Source organism: Bos javanicus, chromosome 9 (genome assembly GCF_032452875.1).
Source record: "Bos javanicus breed banteng chromosome 9, ARS-OSU_banteng_1.0, whole genome shotgun sequence".
NCBI classification, from domain to species: Eukaryota; Metazoa; Chordata; class Mammalia; order Artiodactyla; family Bovidae; genus Bos; species Bos javanicus.
In genome coordinates this window covers 97,990,518-98,012,200 of record NC_083876.1, presented here as the reverse complement: position 1 = coordinate 98,012,200, position 21,683 = coordinate 97,990,518, and the positions used below count along the sequence as shown (strand labels likewise).

The 21,683-nt window shown below is 38.3% G+C and overlaps 1 protein-coding gene across 6 annotated transcripts in view; it reads left to right on the top strand.

The window, feature by feature from the left end:
- The window catches only part of PRKN (parkin RBR E3 ubiquitin protein ligase), a 1,237,035-nt gene that overhangs the window by 193,113 nt on the left and 1,022,239 nt on the right, over positions 1-21,683 (top strand). The window contains exon 1 of one of the 6 annotated variants that reach the window (XM_061428494.1): positions 14,936-15,632. The exons of 4 other annotated variants lie outside the window; for them this stretch is intronic. In XM_061428494.1, coding sequence (XP_061284478.1) covers positions 15,572-15,632 — 61 coding nt within the window. In that variant the 5' untranslated portion in view covers positions 14,936-15,571. Of the gene's footprint in view, positions 1-14,935; positions 15,633-21,683 lie in introns of those variants that run through there. One more of the 6 variants, XM_061428493.1, reaches the window with a different exon arrangement.

The window sequence follows — 21,683 nt, the reverse complement described above, 5'->3', positions numbered from 1 at the left end:
AAAAGTATGTAGTGGGTAATTTTAATATTTAAGGTTTTTTGTTTTTGTTTTTTTTTTTGTAATGAGTGAGATTCACCACTGCCTTTCCTACTCCCAGAGTCAGTCTCTGGATTTAATTCTCAGAACTGTGCATTGGATGGTTTTAAGGAGGGGAGTGTAATCATGTGATTTACATTTTCGAAAGGTTACCCTGGCTCCTGGGGAGAATGGGTCATAGCAGATAGGAAGTAAATAGAGTGGTAAAAGAGACTGGGCTCCCCTCGAGGCTCAGCAGTAAAGAACCCACCTCCAATGCAGGCGACATGGGTTTGATCCCTGGTTTGGGAACATGCCCTGGAGAGGGAAATGGCAACTCACTCCAGTATTGTTGCCTGCATGTCTTTGAAACCACTGGATATTTGGATAACACAAATATTAGGGTACATTGTTAGCCTTTACTATTAGAGAAATTCTATTTTTTTTTAACCCCTGTCCTATTCTGCTATGAAACTTTTTTTTTTTTTTTTTTTAATCACAGTACTCTGCTTATTGGACTCATTATGTAAATATATATATGGGTGTATGTGTTTTCATCCTTGATGTTCTCAAAGTGCTGGATGGTGATTTTTTTGATCACTTTCCTTGGTAAACTCTGTTTTCCATTCTCCATGGCAGTTATCCCAACCTGGTTTTCTGATTCTCAGTCCCTTAAATCTACTTCTGGCTATTATATGATCTTCCCTCCAAGTTCATACTTGATGGAATTTATTTTCTCCTTGAACTTTTCTGAACTTACCTGTTACTTCCTCCTAGCTTATCTGTATCTTATCTTCTTCTCACTAGAGAGAATAGATCTCTCATCTTTTCCAAATCTGACCCTTTCACCAAGCTCATAATTCAGTTTTATCCCACTTCTTCCTAAACTTAAACCCATCAATTACCACTTCCCTTATATTTTTGCCTCACAACATCTTTAAAGGTAAGTCCATGCTTGCTTTTAGAAGTCAGTATTATAGGTTTGATCTTCTGGGCAGTGCAATATGACTTTTTTTTCCAAGAGCTCTAATAAAATGGATGTTTCAAGAGAGAGAAGAACTTTCAAATGATCAAATTCTCTTCTCAGATCACAATTCTCTTCTCAATCTTTAGCTTTCTAGACAACTCTACCTTGTGTTCATTTCTATTGTACAACTCCCTTGACCTTACTAGACATTGCTTTGCTTTTATTTCTACTGCTACCTGAAAGGCACTCCTTTTTTTTTTTCTCTTTATTTTCCCCCAGATTCTGTTCTCAATACTCTTTTCTTCTTGCTTCACACACTGTTTACTATCCCTGCATCACAGAGTATCTGTATAATGAAGACATTTAATTTCTCTCTCGATGCAGATTTTCCATTTTATATTTTGTCAGAAGAATTTTTATTTGTTTCCACCTCCAAGTATAGACTTTTTTCTGAGTCTCCGTGCACTAGTTATTCAGCCAAACTGTACACTTTGGAAACTTCTTTGACTCTCCCCCTTTCTTTCCAGCATGTAATAGGTTATCAGTTCCTGTATATTTGACATCTGAAATAGTTTCCTTCAGTGAGTGCCCTGTTCCCCTGCTGTAGTTAAAGCCATCTCACCTCACTGGGTCACTGAATTGGCGTGTCCCCTTGCTTGTCTGCCGATCCCTACTCTCTCCTTACGAGTTTCTCTCCACCATTGTCATCTTACAAAACCACAGAACTGGCCATGTCACCATCCTTCTGCAATATGTAAGAGGACCTCAAAAGCAGAGAGAAAAATTTAACAGACATTCCTATACTTAGCACCCAGGTTTGACAAATATTAACTTTTATTTTTCTTTGCAAATTTGCTTCAAATCTTTTGGTCAAGTAAATCAAATATGTCCATGTCTACCATCCATCTTTACTCAAGTCAGTGTACGTTCTTCTTGCCCATATGTGCTAATTATTCTTAGGATTTATATTATAGGCATGCCTGCAGATATTAGAGTTTTGTTTCCAGACCACTGCAGTAAGGTGGATATCACAATAAAGTGGGTCCCACAGGTGTTTTGGTTTCCTCAGGGACGGAGTCTATGTGTGTGTGTATGTATAGCTGATTCTTGCTGTTGCACAGCACAAAGTAACACAACTGCTAAGTCACTTCAGTCGTGTCTGACTCTGTGTGACCCCATAGACGGCAGCCCACCAGGCTCCCCCGTCCCTGGGATTCTCCAGGCAAGAACACTGGAGTGGGTTGCCATTTCCTCCTCCAATGCATAAAAGTGAAAAGTGAAAGTGAAGTTGCTCTGTCGTGTCCGACCCTCAGCGACCCCATGGACTGCAGCCTTCCAGGCTCCTCCCTCCATGGGATTTTCCAGGCAAGGGTACTGGAGTGGGGTGCCATTGCCTTCTCCAGAAACACAACACTGGATAGCAATTATACTCCAATTAAAAAAAAGGCTTATTTATTCTTTTTAAATCTGAAAGCAGTTTAAAGCGTGTGTCTGTGTGTGTGGTGTGTGGTGTTCACAGTCTCCATCTGATTTGTTCCTGTTATGGCCTTGCCCCCTTTCCTCTGCACCCTCTTCCCATCCATTTTGGCTTCCCTTAGACTGAATCTTTTCTCAGTATGTGACAGCTGATCAGTTCCTCTGAGCTCAACTTTGTCTATATTTCTATTTTAAGTATTTTTTCATTTCATTTACTTTTAGATAATTATAAGCATATTTTTGCTGTTCTCTTTTATTCAAAGTTTAAGAAAGCTTATTTTTTAGTCAAGTGATTAAAATACTTTATCTTCTTATTGTTTGCTTATACTTCTTTAGATTATGTTTGAATATGTGGTCTGTAATTTATGTGGTCTTACATTTGGAATTCATTAATTTTTTTCTATGTGGTCAAATACACATTCTATTATGACAAATGTTTCATTCAAATGAAACAACAAGATGCAGTATTCTCAGTAGGATATCAAGTTTTTCACTGAGAAATAATAATTCATGATCTATGGTTATAAATATATTATTCTTATGTTTTAAAAGCTACCTATTAGACATTATACAGATTATTATATTTTATATTATTTTTTATATCAAGAAAGATTATATATAAAACTATATTTCTATATATAAATTATTTCAATTAAAATAGTTTACTATATAAACATAAAATGGTATAGCAGAATATTATGCTGGAAAAAAGATGGCTTGAGAATCCAAAAACAGATTGTATTGAATTTATCCGATGCAAGTTGGATAAAATTGACTCATTATTTAACTTCTTCAGTATTTTGTGTTTTTATGAAATGAGGAAATTGAATTTGATCATCACCAAGGTATTTTCCAATTGTATCAAATGCTATGATAATCCCTTTCCTGAACATGTATATGTTGTTTTCACTTTGAAGTCAGGTTTTCATTTTTTAATCATTGCAGTTATAATTTTAAGTGAAAATATTAATGAAAATAAATGTGCCACAATTAAATCATAATTACTCAAGTAAAAGAAAAATTACTAGGCATGCAATGAATATTCCCGCTCTGGAATGCTACGCTTTAGTGAAGCTCCCCCATGACATCTGCTTCTCAGGGAGGATTGTTCATCAGTTTCGATTGTTTAAAACAAGTGCTAATGTTTGTTTAATGTGAGCATCAGTCAACGTATTTTAAGGGACCAAGTTAGACTGTTGCTTGAAAAACAAAATTGAAAAAAAAACCCACCATGGTCTCTCTCCTTAGCATTCTTGTAAGCCTGAAAGTGAACGTCGCTCAGTCGTGCCCGACTCTGTGACCCAGGCCAGAATACTGGAGAGTATAGAATTCTCCAGGCCAGAACACTGGAGTGGGTAGCCTTTCCCTTCTCCAGGGGTCTTCCCAACCCAGGGATTGAACCCAGGTCTCCGGCATTGCAGGCGAATCCTTTACTGTCTTAGCCACCAGGGAAGCCCAAGAATGCTGAAGTGGGTAGCCTATCCCTTCTCCACCAGATCTTCCTGACCCAGGAATCGAACTGGAGTCTCCTGTATTGCAGGCACATTCTTTACCAACAGCTATCAGGGAAGCCCTCCTTCAAACCTGGTGGTATATAATTCCTAAAAATATTTTGTTAAAAGAATTTCTAAACTTATAATATTCCTACTTTTTCCACATTGCAACTTTTCCCACATGTTTCCCAGTCCCTAGACAAGTGGCATCTGGAGAGGGCTGCAGCATGGTTCTGGGCATTGCCTGTGGGCAAGTCCGCGGTGTCTGCTGTCTGCTCGAAAGCGTGTACTCTAAGCAGACAGTTGGTGCCCTAGCAGTTCTGTTCAGTGTCTTGGTGTTGCCTCCTGGCGTCCTCTTGAGAAGGCACTGTGTGTCCTCCATCGTGAATGTCCGTGTAAACCTGTTTCCCAGTTCACAGGTAAGAGTTCAAGAGCTTAACTGAGTTTAAAATACTGAGTCCATGAGGTCTGACTTGAAGTGAAGGGACTCGACTGAAGGGTTCTGCTGTACTATGTTTGATTGTTTTTACTCCATTTAAACCTTGTTAACTCAGTCTCCACTAATTTATCTTTGGAACTTAGGAGGAAAAGTATTGAATCTTTATAAAGGAATACTAGTGATATTTATTTAATATATTTAATTAATACACTTGATATATTTATTATATTAACATTAGTTAATATTAAACAATATTAAATATAATATTGAATATAACATAATTAGTATAACAATATTAAATATTGTATTGAATATAATAACAATATAAAATATATTATAATAATATTTAATATAATATTGAGAAGCATAGTTTTTTAAGGCCCTTATTTTGATATGTTCAAATTCTTATACAGATAATATGTTAATTGCATATTGTTTTGTTAATTAAGAAAGAGATAAGACTTTAATGGCAAATCTACCAATTAGCATACCATATTTAATATTTTCTCTTTGAAAGCATTTCATTTTTTTGAAGAAAACCAACTCTGGACAGATTCAGTAATTCTTCCTTTATAATTCAGATTGCTAAGCTTTTTCAATATGAGAAAGTCTGTTAAGGATTGTCATTCCTCACACCTTTTTGAGAGAGTGTAGACACACCTGGTACTCAGAAGTGTGTAGGGATGACTGTTCGCTCTGACAGGGAGGCGATATGTATCTGAAGTGAAGAGAGGCTGGACGGGAATGAGACACTGCCCATCTCTGCCAGAACTAGAAATGTGGCTCATTGGATAGACTGTAGAACTGCCATGACTAAGGCTCAGCCCTAGATAACATCTTTAACTAGGAAAGAAAATAAGTCATCTCTTTATTAATTCAGATACTGTCTATAGATGTATTGTCAAGGGCAGTCTTTTTTTTGTAAGATTTTATTTTGGTTAAAACCTTTTGCAAAAAATGATATATTTGACACCTCATACATTTTATCAGAGACCTGTCATAAGCAATCTGGAATTAAGATAAAGAATGTCTCCTTAAGCAAACAAATAATCTTCTTTGAAGTTGCCAGCTGTTCTCTTTGGCTAGAGAGACATTAGAACTTTGTCACTTTTAGAATATGTCACACAGCCATGGCTGACTTTTAACACCGTAGCTAACTCTAAGAGTTGGAGAAGAGGTTAAACAATTTTCCGAAGGTCTTTCAATCTTGACAACAGAGTCTGGGTCTTTTGAATTCCCCCAGTCTCCACATTTTTCGGTAATCACTAGCATGTATTGTGTCAATAAACATCTATAAACATGTAGTGGGTGCCTACAATTTGCCAGCCAGTATTCTGGGAGCTGGCACACAGATATGAGTATCACAAAGTGTGGTTGACAGGTGAGAGAAAGAAACAAATTTGCAGAGATGTGATAAACGCTGTGACAAAGACAAGCACAGGGTGAAGAGAGTGCCCGAAGGAGGAACAACTGATCCAGAACCTAACCTAGACTAGGATAGAGGGAGACTTCCCAGGGCAGGGAGTGGCCTCACGTAAGTCATGGGGTTGCAAAGAGTGGGAAAGACTCTTCATGACCCCATGGACTGTAACCTGCCAGGCTCCTCTGTCCATGGAATTTTCCAGGCGAGAATACTGGAGTGGGTTGCCTACTCCAGGGGATCCTCCAGACCCTGTCATCGAAACCCTGTCCCCTGCATTGGAAAGCAATCCCTTACCACTTGGCCACCTGGGAAGCCCGTTTTTAAGTTGGACGCGTTCAAATCAAATTTCTCGTCTGCAGGTATATATTTTATACACTCTTAAAATGATTACAATGATTATTTTAAAAATAATTGAGTAAACAAATGAATGATCACAGTTGTTTTTTCTGTCATACCTAGACAACGATCATTTTATGTAGCACCACGTCTGCACATGAAGGAGGGTGATCAGTCATACAATAGCAGTTAAAGGCTAATGTTCTAAACAGTAACCCAGCCTTTGTAAACGTCAGTTTTATTTTACAAAATCATATGATTTATTTATTGCTTTCATATTACGTATCATTTGTTCTGATGCTTCTGTGGGTACATGTTAGGCTTCTTGGTATTTATTTCCAGGATTCAGTCATTTTAATGCAGTAGTTTGTGACCTGTTCTGGAAAGATTTCTGCTGGAAGAGATGGGTACACTAACTGGACACCACATGTTGGCTGTCACCTGCCTCAGTAAGGACAAGGGAAAGTTTTCATCTTCAGGGAGCTTATAATTTATCGGATGGGCATGCGGATAAGGTGTGCACACAAAAGGCTGTACACAGTAGAAGAAAACGCCAGGTAGAGTTGAATAAATATTGGTAAGCACAAATCCCATGATATAAGGACTCAAAGGAGGAAGTGATCATGTGAATCAAAGGAGCAAGCTGGTGTGAGGGATCTTATTAATATCAATAGAAAAGTGTGGGCACATTCTTTTTCTGGTTTCCTTGACAATAATGGAGTATAAGAAATATTTGGATATATTTTTCAAATTGTCACCTATAAGAAATGGAAGCACTCAAATTCAATTAGCTAAGAGAAGACTAAAATTGCAAAGCTTTATTTAATGCATATCTGAGGCATTTATGGCTTCTCTCTGCTTTACAAAATAAGCTTCTCTACAAAATAATTCTAAGTGTTTTGTATTAATGAAAGTGCAGTACAAAGGCATTTGAGCTTAACAGTGCAGAGCCACAGTTCTTTTGTAAAAACGGTACAGCCAATTTGCTCATAGGAAAGGGAGTGGGCATTTATTTCTGGGTGTGTGCTTTGACAATGGAGAGTTTGGAAGATTATGTTTTCTAGATTTATGACACCCGAAACTTTGTGTCATCTAGCTTTTTACCTATTTTGGTCAGTGTAGTTAGGTTTTTGAATTCACTTGTCTCCTTGAGTACATGCCAAGTTTAAACTCATTGACTGTTTATTGAGCATCTGCTGTGTATAACCAGAGGAAGAAATGGCAAGAAATGGCAAGCCCCCCAGGATTCTTGCCTGGGAATCCCATGGGCAGAGGACCTTGGCGGGCCACAGTCCGTAGCGTTGCAGAGGGTTGGACACGACTGAGCAGCTAAGCAGTCTTAGCTTTATATATAAAGCAGTAACGGTATTACAGTATGTACTGTAGTCAGATTACATGAGGTGTGAAGGGAGATACGCTACAGCATATAAGTGTGATCTCCATTTGCTAAAGAGCCGATACACTGACTGAGATAAAGGGAAATATGAGGATGATTTCAAACTTGTATATAAAGTCAGCCGTTATCACATCAATGAAATCAATTTGTTACCTGTGAAATAGGAATATGTGTATTTATACATATAGGATATTTCCTATTGGATTCTGTCTACAGAAGGTATAGAAACATGTCAAAGTCCTCATTATCAGATAATATTACATAAACCAAGACAACAGCAGTTAGAAATTCAAATATAGTTATCCTAAAAATACAGCTTTGAAGGAATAAACAACATGAAAATGAGGTTAATATTCTCAAATCTTTCATTTTCAGAGTTATAACTACAGTGTATCAATCACTTTCATAGTGCTGCTAGGTACTTATAATAATTTTGATCTTCATGGCAATCCTGTCCAATAGATATTATTTCTGTTTTACCAAAGAGCAAACTGAGGCTGAAATGGTTGAGCCAGAATTTGATCCCATGTGTACCTGATTCTTTCCCATTTTGTGTGTGTGTGTGTGTGTGTGTGTGTGTGTGTGTGTTTGGAGAGAGAGAGATGTTTGTTTTGTAAGAGATATTCATTATCTTCTTAGGAGTAAACTCTTCTAAATGAATTTAACTCCATGTATTTGGTATTTTGGAAAAGTAGGACTTTTTTCCATGTAAGAAGGAAACCAAGTTTTATTTCAACCCTGACAGCGATAATGACTTAGCTGTATATCCAGCTGTTTGAGTGGGCCTATTATTGTCACAAAATACATGCTCCTCTTACGTAACATCCATTACAAAGAATGTAGAAGTTACTCATGCAAGCAAGTATAAATTTACTTTTCCACCAGCAAAAATCTCTTCAATTTATCATTTTAATCTATACTGTTGAGACCTGATATTAGCAGTCATTTACAAAGCTTCAGAAATTTAGTGAATATTCAATTAATAGTAATAATGTTATATCTGTGCCAGATGGAACAAAATAGAGGGATCAAAAACATCAGTTCAGTTCAGTCGCTCAGTCGTGTCCGACTCTTTGCGACCCCATGGACCGCAGCACGCCAGGCCTTCCTGTCCATCACCAACTCCCGGAGTTTACCCAAACTCATGTCCATCAAGTCGGTGATGCCATCCAACCATCTCATCCTCTGTCGTCCCCTTCTCCTCATGCCTTCAGTCTTTCCCAGCATCAGGGTCTTTTCCAATGAGTCAGCTCTTTGCATCAGGTGGCCAAAGTATTGGAGTTTCAGCCGCAGCATCAGTCCTTCCAATGAACACCCAGGACTGATCTCCTTTAGGATGGACTGGTTGGATCTCCTTGCAGTCCAAGGGACTCTCAAGAGTCTTCTCCAGCACACTGTATAAAAGCATCAATTCTTTGGCGTTCAGCTTTCTTTATGATCCAACTCTCACATCCATACATGACTACTGGAAAAGCCATAGCCTTGACTAGATGGACATTTGTTGGAAGTTGTAATGTAGCGGGAAAACTGATTGATTCCCTGACCTCTTGGCTTTTGGTTCCTAACCAGTTACCCCATACTTCACAGGCTCAGTGTGCAACCTTGGACAAACACTTAACCTCATTTTAAAATGTATAATATTGAAATTAAAAAAATGGAAAGGTGCCTCAGATCAGAAATCCTGAGATTCTTTAAAAGGCTTAAGTTCTAGTTCACTGAAGGAAAATGAATTTTATATAGTTAGATATTTTTGAAACAAGATGTGGTATAAGTAGTTTAAATAAGTAAGAAGTATGGCTTTTACATTTGTCTATCTCAAAGAATTGCTCTTTGAATAATTTTCCCAGTGTTAAAAGCTGAAAAACAGATTATTTCATTTGGTTCCAGTTAACCATAGTATCCCATACACGAGAACAGCTTCATTATGTAATGCTTTACAATGAACTGTCTTTTAATGTGGATGCTAAACTCGTCCATTGAAGTTATATTTTCATTCAATGACATTCAAATGTCTTAATGTAATCAGTGGTTTCTTCTTCCATACCGTTCTTTCTGATTTGCCATCATTTGCTTGAAACGAAAGTTAAATGCTTGCCTATGTTAGCTGCTCTGTTCTTCTCTCATAAAAGCAGGACGTAAGCGCTTGCATTTTCAGTGGAGCAGAGCTCTGTTATCCAGTCCCTGACTGGGCACCAGCAAGAGGTGGTTCTACAGCAATTGAATAATGAGAGACTGCCTCTGCAGTATAATTGGGATTTTTTTTTTTTTTTGTAGTATTTTGTATTTTTCGCAAGATATTGTCTAAATTCTCTTTGACCCTTTAGTTATTAAGGAATATGTTAATTTCCACATATTTCTAAATTTTTCAGGTTTTTCTCTTATTGATATCTAGTTCTAGATCAGTGTAGTTGAAAAGCTCTGAGATATGATTTGACTCTTAAATGTGTGAAGGTTCGTTTTGTGGCCCAGGAATGGCATAATGACATATCCTTAAGATTATTGTTATTATTTTAAGAATTGAGAAGCAAGACTGTCATTTGGTGTTAAAATAGTCATTATTTTATAAAACAGGTTTGGTAGCACATTCGGGGTTGGTTGGTTGATTTTACTTTGTTTTGTTTGTTTGCTTTTATTTTTTATGTACTTAAAAAAATTGGTGACCCCATGTTGAATTTTGTTTTCATTTTCTGCTCCAAGAAATTCCAAAGTTTGGGAACCAACGACCCTGAGAGTGTAAAGTCAGTGACACGTAAAGGACATCTGTGTGTGGATTTATATGGTTTTCTGTTCGTGCGTTTTTCCAGTTTTGTTTGTGCTCATTTCTCTGATAAAGAAAGTGAATTAGTGAGAAAGCGTGGAAGGCGCAGAGAAAGAGTGAGGGGGTGTACAAAGAGCCGCTGCCCCGGGACGCCGGCTGCTGCCCGTGGAGGCGTCCTGGGCCAGACTCACCCCTGCTGCTTGGCACTGCAGTCTTTTTCCTACAACAACAAAACAGAAATTAGTGTTTGCTTTTTCTAAGGAAAAAGAGAAACATCAGAAACACTTAACCTTTCTGTAAGAACAAAAGGAAACACCGCTTTTTTCCCTTCTTTTTTATTTTCAGAAAAAGTCTTGTCAGCCTGTATTAGAAAATGGAAATGTGACTAAAGCTCTCTGGCAAAGACAACTAATAACCATTCTACAATGAATCATCCTTTTGTGAAACAAAGTCCATCTCCTGGAATAAAGCTTTTAAGCTGGTGGCCAAGGGATTAGCTTTCATGTGTTATTAGATGTTTAAAAATTGGGTGATTGTCGAAGGCTGAGTTGGGGGCATTACCAGAGTCTATGCCGTTCATTGGCTATAACCATTTCTTCCCCTTCCCAGGCCCCAAAGTTGATGTCATTTTTTTCTAAATGTTCTTGGGGGTCATTATACAGTTTCTTCTTGAAGTATATTTTGAAATAGGTGATGATGAAGTTTCATGAAGTGTGTTACTAGTGTGTGTTACATGTAATTAGGTTCCTAAAATAGTCTTTCTTGTTGGTAAAAGTGTAAAGAATAACAACCACTTGGAAAGGGATTTTAATAATTACAATAAAAATTTTAAAAGCATGTATTGGCTGACTCTGATATTCTGGCTTATTTAAATTTTCCAATATTCTTCTAATATAAAAGTATATCTTCATTAAAGGATTATTTTTAACCGTGAAAACCTGAGGCAATGGAAATGTCCCCTAAAGGAAGAATGTTTACATAAATTATGATGCATCCCTAGTGTGGTATACCATGACACCAAAAGAAGGAATGGAACAGAACTATAGTTACTTTAATGGAAGGAGTGTTGTGATATTTTATTGAGCACGAAATATAAATATAGAGCACTTAGTATGATTTTGTGTTGTTTAAAAAAATATATAGGTTGATACGTGTGCTTAGTCCTTCAGTCGTGTCTGACTCTTTACGACCCCGTGGACTGATTTGTGTGTGTATATGCATGTGTGCACACATATAAGTATACACGTATATGATATGTATGCATGCATATTAATGCAGCATAAAAAGGTTGCAGAAGATGCACACCAATTGCTAACCGTGGTGACCCCTGGAGAGCAGAACTGGGAGGTATTGACAGAGAGGGGAGGCACTTCCATTTAAAAAATTTGTGCAGTTAAAAAAATAAAAAGCAATTAATTTATAATTTAAGAAAAATATGAGAGAGAATAAAGGCTGAATAAACCTCACTCTAATGTCAGCTATTAATTTGTTGGAGACGTGTGTCAGTTCAGCTTAGCTGCTGATAATGATCTGAAGTTAAGACATGCTCTGCATATGCAATAAAAAACTGGTTCTTTTGGCTCCTCCAGCAAGCCCTAGTAGGGAGACTCCCTTCTTCTCAGCCAGGAACTGTGGTTCCCTCAGATATCAGTCACCTCATGATTGCTCACATCTAATGAAGAGCAAACTGAGGTGAGTAAATGAGGTTGAACAGGTTACTTCAACAGGTAGTCAACCCAAACTAATGCGAGTGGTTGTTGGGTCTGAAGACAAGCGCAGGGGGTGCCAGTACAGAGCAGCTGCTTCCTTGGCGAGTTGAACAGCGAGCGGCGTCTCTGTGCCCTGCTGCTGACTCACATTTAGTCACCAACTCCGGAGACAAAGATGAATGCCAGGTGGGAGTTAAGAGCTAATTTACTATTTTGAGAAAAGCCAATCACATTTATTTTGATTTCCTACTCTAACATTAAGTCTACTTCTGACCTCAAAGGAAATAATTGCCTATTTTATAAAGTCATTAGTTTTACTGAACAGCATTAAAAAAAAATAAAAAAGCAATCTCTCTCATACTACTCTGGTGTTTTTAAAAATAATTAAAGAAAGTCACAGTGCCAAGATATTTTAAAAATATACTCTACAAACACAAACCTCTAGATGAGGTTTAATGCTGAAAACAAAAATTAGACCTACCTTTCCTTTAAGGACTACTTAGTTCACCTTAGGCTTTCAATTATTCCTGAATATCCAGTTTTGAAAGAAGAAAGCAATGCTAAGGCGATGGCACCCCATTCCAGTACTCTTGCCTGGAAAATCCCATGGACGGAGGAGCCTGGTGGGCTGCAATCCATGGGGTCTCGAAGAGTCGGACACGACTGAGTGACTTCCCTTTCACTTTTCACTTCATGCATTGGCGAAGGAAATGGCAACCCACTCCAGTGTTCTTGCCTGGAGAATCCCAGGGTCGGGGAAGCCTGGTGGGCTGCTGTCTATGGGGTCACACAGAGTTGGACACGACTGAAGCGACTTAGCAGCAGCAGCATAACTAATTTAATTAAAAAATAAATGTATGCTCTGAAAACCTAACTTTTGCAAACCCTCTGAAATTGTACAAAACATATTATCTCTTTTGTACAATTTAAGTTAACGTTAACAATTAGTAACGAGGTTTTTCTTTTAAGTTTTTTTTTTTCCTGATTGTGAAAGGCATATATGCCAGAATGTAGAAAAAATTAGTACACTTAACTACATAAAATTAAGAATTCCTCCAAGAAAAATACTGTAAGCAATGTAAAAGTGATGAGCTGGTCTAATAAAAGAATTTTAAACGTTTTTCTTAAACATTTAATATATATGACAAAAGGGCTAATTTCTTTTAATATGCAAGCAGTTCTCACAAATTAATGAGAAAAATATGCCAAATAGTCAAATAGCAGACTGTGAACAGATAGTGACAACAAGAGAAATGAAAACGACCAGTAATCATAAGAATGACGCCTAGTCTCAATGAGAATTGAAAAACTGAAATTAAAAGTAAATATCAGTAGACACTTTCAGAAGTGTTTTAAAAAGTTTTATTGCGTCCACAATTTTTATGCCATAAAATTCACCTATTAAAAAAGTCAGTAGTGAGGCAGCCACCAACAGAATTCAGTTTTCAAACATTTCTGTCAGGCCCAGAGGTTCTTTTTCTGGGTATTTTACGTATATATGGAATTATAAAGCCTGTGTCTTCTGGATCTGGCTTCTTTCAGTTAGTGGCTTTTTTCCATTAGCGTAATGTTTTCAAGGTTCCTTCACATTTTATCACGTGTCAGTAGTAAATTTACTTTTATTTCTAAATAGTATCACATTGTGTAGACATACCTTGTTCTGTTTATCCATTCACCAATTGGTGGATATTTGGATTGTTCTGAATTTTTGGCTCTTATGAACAGTGTTACTGAATCTTATGATAAGTTTATATTTTACTTTTTTTGAAGTATAGATGATGTACAGTATTATATAATTATAGGCATACAGTATAGTTTTATAATTTTAAAAAATTGTATTACATTTATAGCTATTATGAAATACTGGCAAAATCAAATCTAAGTGTAGAGTACCATGAAATGTCACACCCCTAAAGAGTTTTCTTTTTATAATTTTCAACCTGGAATAAATGATTTAATGACTTCAGTTTGAGGATTTTTTGTACTAGTGAATCCATATACTCCAGGAAATAATAGGAACAACAGCCTTTTGGCCCATAGAAACGACACACACAAAAAGAGTACATTTGGTTTTTTGACAGAAAAAACCATAACCTGATTGATATGTATTTCACGTTTTTTGACTTTTAACATAATGTGCTGGTCATTAGCTTATCATGCCCTCATTTGAAAAAAAACAAAAAAACCCATTTTAGTTGATTAAATCTATAATGAGTTTAGAAAATAATAAATGAGTGGAGCTGCTCTCTTCATATGATGAAAAGTTTGGGGGCATTAAGTGGTCCCCAGTATCACATAATGCCCCCAGTGAGATGCCAAATGCCACGCTCGTTAATTTGAGTATGACGCACACACTCTTCAGAGGCAGAGTCAGTCTACCCTTGAATTTCTATTCAAAGGAAAAATTATAGGTTAAAAAAAAAAAAGGTAAAATCTGTGTTTTCACCAACAGTGGATAATAACATTTACAGATTTTGCAGAGGTATAAGTTTAGCTCTCCTTGGGCATCAGAACAATGTGGTTACAAATATAGCTAGGACATCTGCAGACAGGAATTTGTGGTCTCATTATAGTTTGGAAACCCATTTGCTATTATAAATCTGAAGCTGGCTAGATCAATAGAGAATCAACTATTTTTGCAAGTTTCATTTTACCAGATAGCTGTCTGCTTAATCCTTTCAGTTGGAACTTTATGTTTTAATTCTGGCAGGCTGAAAATCAGTTTAAATGTGCCATATCCTTGCAAATTATCTTATGCAGCGTGTCCTAGATGCAACTTAGTCTTTTCTTGGTGACTGGGTGTCATCATTATTTATTTGTTTTGATTATGCTGCTGCTGCTAAGTCGCTTCAGTCGTGTCCGACTCCTAGCAACCCCATGGACTGCAGCCCACCAGGCTCCTCTGTTCATGGGATTCTCCAGGCAAGAGTACTGGAGTGGGGTGCCATTGCTGTTTTGATTATGGTGATTAGTTAAAATCAGGGAAGCTCTTACATCGAGGATGGACGGTGGGCTGAAATACGTTCTTAGCCTTTGGTCCCCTCACCCTTGCTTCCTGCCAGCTCAGGCCATGATCTTCAGGGACTGCTGTTGCGATGCGGTGTGTGCCTGGTCAGGTATCAGTCATTGTTCGGTGACTCCTTTTCAATGAGTCTGTGATTCCATAGCATGAAGAGTCATTTCCTCAAACATTTCTTTTTTTTTTCTGCTTCAAAAGCAGTTTTAACATCCATATTTCTTCCTTCAGGGTTGCCATCATCTTTTTCTCTCCTTTTATTCTGGTTGTCAGTAACGGCCCGTATCATTCAAATACTTGTTTCCTGGTTTCGTCATTGATATCTCCTGGTATCTGGTTACCACGGACATCTCTTTGCTAGTTCTGGCTCTCCTGTCTTCCCAGAAGCCTCACGTTTGTTTCCTAGGTTGTGCAGGAGAACTTGCTCTGCACCCCCCACAAGCTTGGAGCCAGGGTACTTTGTGAAGGTTTTATTCTAGTCTTCTAGACTATATAAGACTTCTGTGGCATTGATATTCTTCTTAGTGTTTGACTTCAAGCAGAATGCTCGGCACTAGCAACGCTGGAAATCACGCTTTTGACATCTTTGTCAGTCGCTTTCAATGTGAGTAATTTTACTCATTATTTAGAGAAACTTGATCCATAGATTTAGTAGAGGAGGTGATGCTCAAGAGCAGAAAAATAATATCTAATTGAAAATCAGTATTAAATCCTCTTTCTTAGAGTAAGCTCTACAGTTGTTGGAAAACTAAACAGATAGTTGTCCAAGCTTTTTATACGAGACATTGTGGTAAGTTTTATGGGAAGAGAATCTAAAAATGAATAGCATATTCACCCTCTAGGATGAGGGAGGAATTTTCACTGTATTGAAAGTACAGCTTCCTAAGCTAGGAACCCTGAAATGAGGCTAGTGGGGTACAGTAAAGGTGTTAGGGTTACCAAACAGAGGAGCATGTGGGGGGGCTTATAAAGGGCTATAGTTTGGAAAGAGCTCCTCAAAGATAAGCTTCTTCATGGTTAATGAAACATGGTGGGAAGATTATTCCAGAGAAAATGCAGGGTTAGAAGAAAATATTAGTTACGGCAGGAGAATATAAAGCTTAATCTGGAAACAAACTCGTGGCTGGTGTTGAGAGAGTCAGAGGGATAGGATGAGAAGAATGGACATAGAAAGGGAAAAGTCTAGTGGGAGATGGGTTGAAAACGCATAGTGAAGGGCTTTAAATACCTAATGAAGGACTCTGAATATCATTCTCAACCTAAGAGTTTTTAAAAAGAGAAGTGGCATAATAAGATCTATCTGGCAATTGCTTTTTCTCTAGTAAGCCAGTGGTTCCAGAAACATTCTATTTATATTAGTGAAGGATTATAGATACAAAATGCCTGTGCAGAGGCAAGCATTTGTTTGTATATCACATGCTTGAAAGGCATAGGAGGCGACACTCACCAGAGACTATGTGATTGCCTACAGTGTCACCATGAGCAAGAAGAGCCATCTGCCCTGCTTTGTTTGGAGCCCAAAGGACCCACCTTAATTTATTGGTACCTTCTAGTATAGATGTGGCTAGGACCTGAGATACCTTAGGTCAGCCTTGTGAAAATATTCAGGAGTAAAATTGTGCCCTTAAATGAGTTTCCAAGATACAGACATCAGATCTTCTCTGGCGTATATTCTGGCTTTACTTTAATTTTCTTAATCCCCTTAGAGAGTCAGGTGCATTTGCTCAGTAACTTACCTTTGCACTGAGCATTTGACTGGAGGGAGAGTAACCACTATCTTTCATTCAGAGCTGTTGAAATTTCCATCCCAGGTTAGATTCCAGGGTAGGTGAGAGAAACAGTCTCGGGATCAGACACGACTTAATCCTCCACTTCTCTGTGTTTATTTCTGTATAATCTTGGGCCAATTAGGGAGCCTCTCTACTTTCTTTCTGCTTATACACATAAGCAGGATGACAGTGCCGTGTTTGCAAGCTTCTGTTGGGTAACACTGCAAAAGCAAGGGGCTTAGGACCCACCTGTGAATGGCAGAAGTGGAGCTGTGATTATCGTCATCCTTGTTATTCCCATGGCTGGGATCACCATGTTTGCTAACTTTCCCTTGCATAGCGGGTTGACTGGTGAGGAGGTTAAATAGCTGCCTCTCCCTAGGCTGGACATCATTCTGACTCATCATGTTGGCCTGGGCTTGCCGTTGCCAGATTCTGCCCTGCTTTTCTGTCTTGCAGTTTGCAAGCCTGTAGTTTGTTTCACGCATTTGTTTTGCTTGAGGAAGATAACCTATTTGTAATGTGCATAATAAGACTTGCTAAACTTTTTCTTTTGTTTATATAATTTATGAGCCTACAATATTCTTGTTTGCCAGTTTAGAGAAATCTCAGGGCTAAAATCAGAGAAGGCAATGGCACCCCACCCACTCCAGTACTTTTGCTTGGAAAATCCCATGGATGGAGGAGCCTGGTAGGCTGCAGTCCATGGGGTCGCTAGAGTGAGACACGACTGAGCGACTTCATTTCACTTTTCACTTTCATGCATTGGAGAAGGAAATGGCAACCCACTCCAGTGTTCTTGCCTGGAGAATCCCAGGGACGGGGAAGCCTGGTGGCCTGCCGTCTATGGGGTCGCACAGAGTTGGACACGACTGAAGCGACTTAGCAGCAGCAGCATGGCTAAAATCCTAGAGGTTTATAGCTGTGAATCGTGCCCTTAAAATGTGTGACGTTTTTAGCTTTCAGAGACCTCAGGCAGGCAGCCCTGTGCCTGCTCATTCCACATAGCTATACAAACACATGGAGAAGGAAATGGCAACCCACTCCAGTATTCTTGCCTAGAGAATCCTGTGGACAGAGGAGCCTGGTGTGCTGCTGTCCATGGGGTCGCACAGAGTCAGACACGACTGAGGTGACTTAGCATGCATGCATGCATTGGAGAAGGAAATGGCAACCCACTCCAGTGTTCTTGCCTGGAGAATCCCAGGGACAGAGGAGCCTGGTGGGCTGCCATCTATGGGGTCACACAGAGTCGGGCATGACTGAAGTGACTTATCCTGTATTCATGCATACAGAACACACACACACACACACACACACGTGCATGCACACAGTTCTTACCTCTTTTTTCTCTGTCATTTCTTGGCTTCTCCACAAACAGCATGTCTCCTGCTTAATTGCTCCTGTTTTTTATTCTGATCATCTGTCTCCATATCTCTCTTTATTCCCTCTTCTGTTATTCTCCCCTTCTTCTCAACCTCCTAATTACTCGTCTATACATTGAAGTTAGAATTCTGCTCTGCTTCAGTTGGCTTTTGACTCTTTACATTAGGTTCCATAACCCTAGGCACCCTTGCAACCAGGGAGCCCTCAGTTTGTACTGAGTGAATGGGAGCCTTAGCCACGTAGACTGAGAATATTTGGTTTTGAGTTTTCAGACAGTTATTTTTTACTTTTTAATGGTGGTAATTTTTAATTTAATCCTGCTCTTGAAGTGAAGTGAAAGTTGCTCAGTCTTGTCCATCTGTTTGTGACCCCACGGTCTAGCCTTCCAGGCTCCTCTGTCCATTCAGTTTTTCAGGTAAGAATACTGGAGTGGGTAGACGTTCCCTTCTCCAGGGGATCTTCCCAACCCAGAAATCTAACCGGGGTCTCCTGATTGCAGGCAGATTCTTTACCAGCTAAGCTACCAGGGAAGAAATACTGTTCTTGGGGAGTCTAACATGAAAACTATTCCTCAGATAATTGTTTTTAATATTGTCAATAAAAAGTAGCAAATACATGTGAAGTCTATAGACAAGATTCATTCATTATCTTCAGTTTAGTTGTTTTTTTTTTTTTTTTTTTTGAGAGGAAAATGAAGAATTCTCAGAGGAGTTTTTATAATTAAAAATGCATCTCATTGAAAATTCAGTTTTGACGTGCTTTTCTGAATAATGACATCATAGTTCTCAAGCCCCCACCCTTCCCCTTATTCCTTTTGCTCCCCTGGGCCTGTGGTAGCAGGTCTGCCTGTGCTCTGAAGCTCAGCTCTCGCCCAGGCCAGGGAATATGCTGCCTCTGGTGGCCTTACTCCTCCCTTCATAGCCGATCTCTTGATATTCAGAGTTTCTAGTCAGCTGGTCATCAGATCCTGTCCTCAGAATTGGTGCTTTGAACGCTTCTGTGCAGTCCCTTGGACAGGAGCCCTCCTGGAGCAGGCTTGTTCTCCTTGCCTTCCATGGTCTGACTTCACCCTGGTCTGCTTGTTGTATCATTATCAGTCATCACATCCTCAATCTAACAAATTTTAATCTTGGGAATCTTGTAATGTTGTTTCATGAATACCTTGTTTTAAGTTTGCCCTGAAAAATTTCCTTGAACATAGCTTTTTGTTATTAATATTACCATCAGCATTTAGATTTAGTAGAAAATTTAAAAATAAATAGACTTTATTGCCAACAATTTATACATTGACTTCCTGTGCTTTATTGAAAAGCTTTCAATTTATATTATAGGCTTAGAGATCATGCTTATAACATAAAAGTAAGTAGCCCCCCCATATTCATTTTTTTCTACTTACCATTTTTTTAATTGAAATAGGATTTTATGGTTTCTCACTAAAATTCAAATAACCTAAAAAAAAAGCACAGTTGTTTCACAATTTATTCATTCACTGTGTGCAGGAGAAAATTAAATACAGATAGGCTACTCCTCCTGACAGGTGAAAGAAGTTAGGTGTATGAAATATCCCAACTGTATTATTGGAAAATGAATAAGATATATTATGCTCATTTGTCTCCTCTTTGTCATTCTTAACATTAGGTTTAGATGGATCTTCCACCTACAGTATTACGTTATGTAAATATTTCTGTACTTTGTTCTTTCAAAGATATTAAATTATTTGAATAATGTTTTTGCAGCCACATGAGTGGAGGAGAGGCCTTGCTAGTTCTAGTAAGACGAACAAATCAGCAGTTTATGAGTCCTCCTTCTTACTTTTAAAATATCAGGTTTTAATTAAACTAATTGAAAAGATTGGGACTCTTCTTCTTTATGGAAATGGTTGTTGGAGCTGAAGGGCTGGTGGGAAACCAGCTATTTTCCCCACCCATAATTTTATAACAAAGACTAACCTAAATTGTTGGAGGTCTATAACTGCAACATTTTTAACAGATTAGTTCATACTCAGTTTTACACGTAGAGTCTTGGAAATAGGTAACCTGAGAATGAAACTATACTGTTTCTAAGCTTTCCGTCAGCATATGGCCTGACAGCTTGGCTGTAGAATTGTGCTTTCCAATATGGTAGTCATTAGCCACACATGGCTAATTTGAAATGAATTGTACTGTAATTGAAGACACACACCAGATTTCAAAAACAGTATGAAAAGATAGAATTTATAACATTTTCTTAATACTTATTATATTAACTAACATTTGGACATACATAGAATATTACAATTAATGTTGGCTTTTTATTTTTTTTATTATTATTATTTTTTTACTTTACAATATTGTATTGGTTTTGCCATACATCAACATGTATCCGCCACGGGTGTACACATGTTCCCCATCCTGAACCCCCCTTTTCCTTTTTAAAATTTTGTCACTAGAAAACTAAAAATTACATATGTGGCTCACATTTGGAACTTCTTTAACCCAGGAAGATTAAGTGGGTGGTGTAGAAATGCCACACCTTTTGCAGTTAGACTTGGAAAAAATTTAGTGTCAAGCTTAATGTTGGCAAAAGTAAAGAAATGTGGGCGCTGGTGGCATTTAGTTTTAAAATGATGTTAATAGTATAAAGTAGACATCTATGCTAAGTTGCCAAAAAATGTATGCACCAATCCAGGTTGGAGATTACACATAATTCTTATATTGTTCTTACATCAAGCCCAGTGCTTGGCTGGCAGGAGCTTCTCGGCAAATATCTGCTGCACTGAATGAGGTACTGAACACGCTCCACACTGGGAGTGGAACTCTTCCTTCAACCACCTAATCTGTTGGCAGGGATTCTATCCAACTCATATTTCTGCATTGGAAAACAAAGATACTATGAAAAATACTGTCAAATCCCTTGGTGAAATGTGTGTGTCTTACATTTATGGGATTATAAAATAATTACGAAACTATATCCCCTGTTCTGCACGCACAACCCAAATTACCATATGCTCTTTGCAGCACTGAGTAAATGTCAGTTGCATGAATGCCGCATTGTCTTAGTCCAGTTATTGTTTGCAAAGGTATTTCGGGAGGTACTCATGATAAGCAGTACAAGATTTAAGGTTTCTTGTTCATGGGACATTTTTAGCAACCTCCTGTGTGCTAGGTGTTGGGATTACCAACATGAGGAATGCATGCTCTGGTGAGGAGAATGTTATATTTATTGATTCAGTTGCTATACATGGAGCAGCTCCCATATGCAGGCAGTTTATTCATCCCTGTCAGTTCGAAGTGGCTAAGTCCCTGCCCTGCTTACACTTTGATAAATAGCAGGTAGACAAGTAATCAGGCTTTGGTAGCTCAGCTGGTAAAGAATCTGCCTGCAATGCCAGAGACCCTGGTTAGATTCCTGGGTCTGGAAGATTACCTGGAGAAGGGATAGGCTACCCATTCTAGTATTCATGGTCTTCCCTTGTAGCTCACATGGTAAAGAATCCACCTGCAATGTGGGAGACCTGGGTT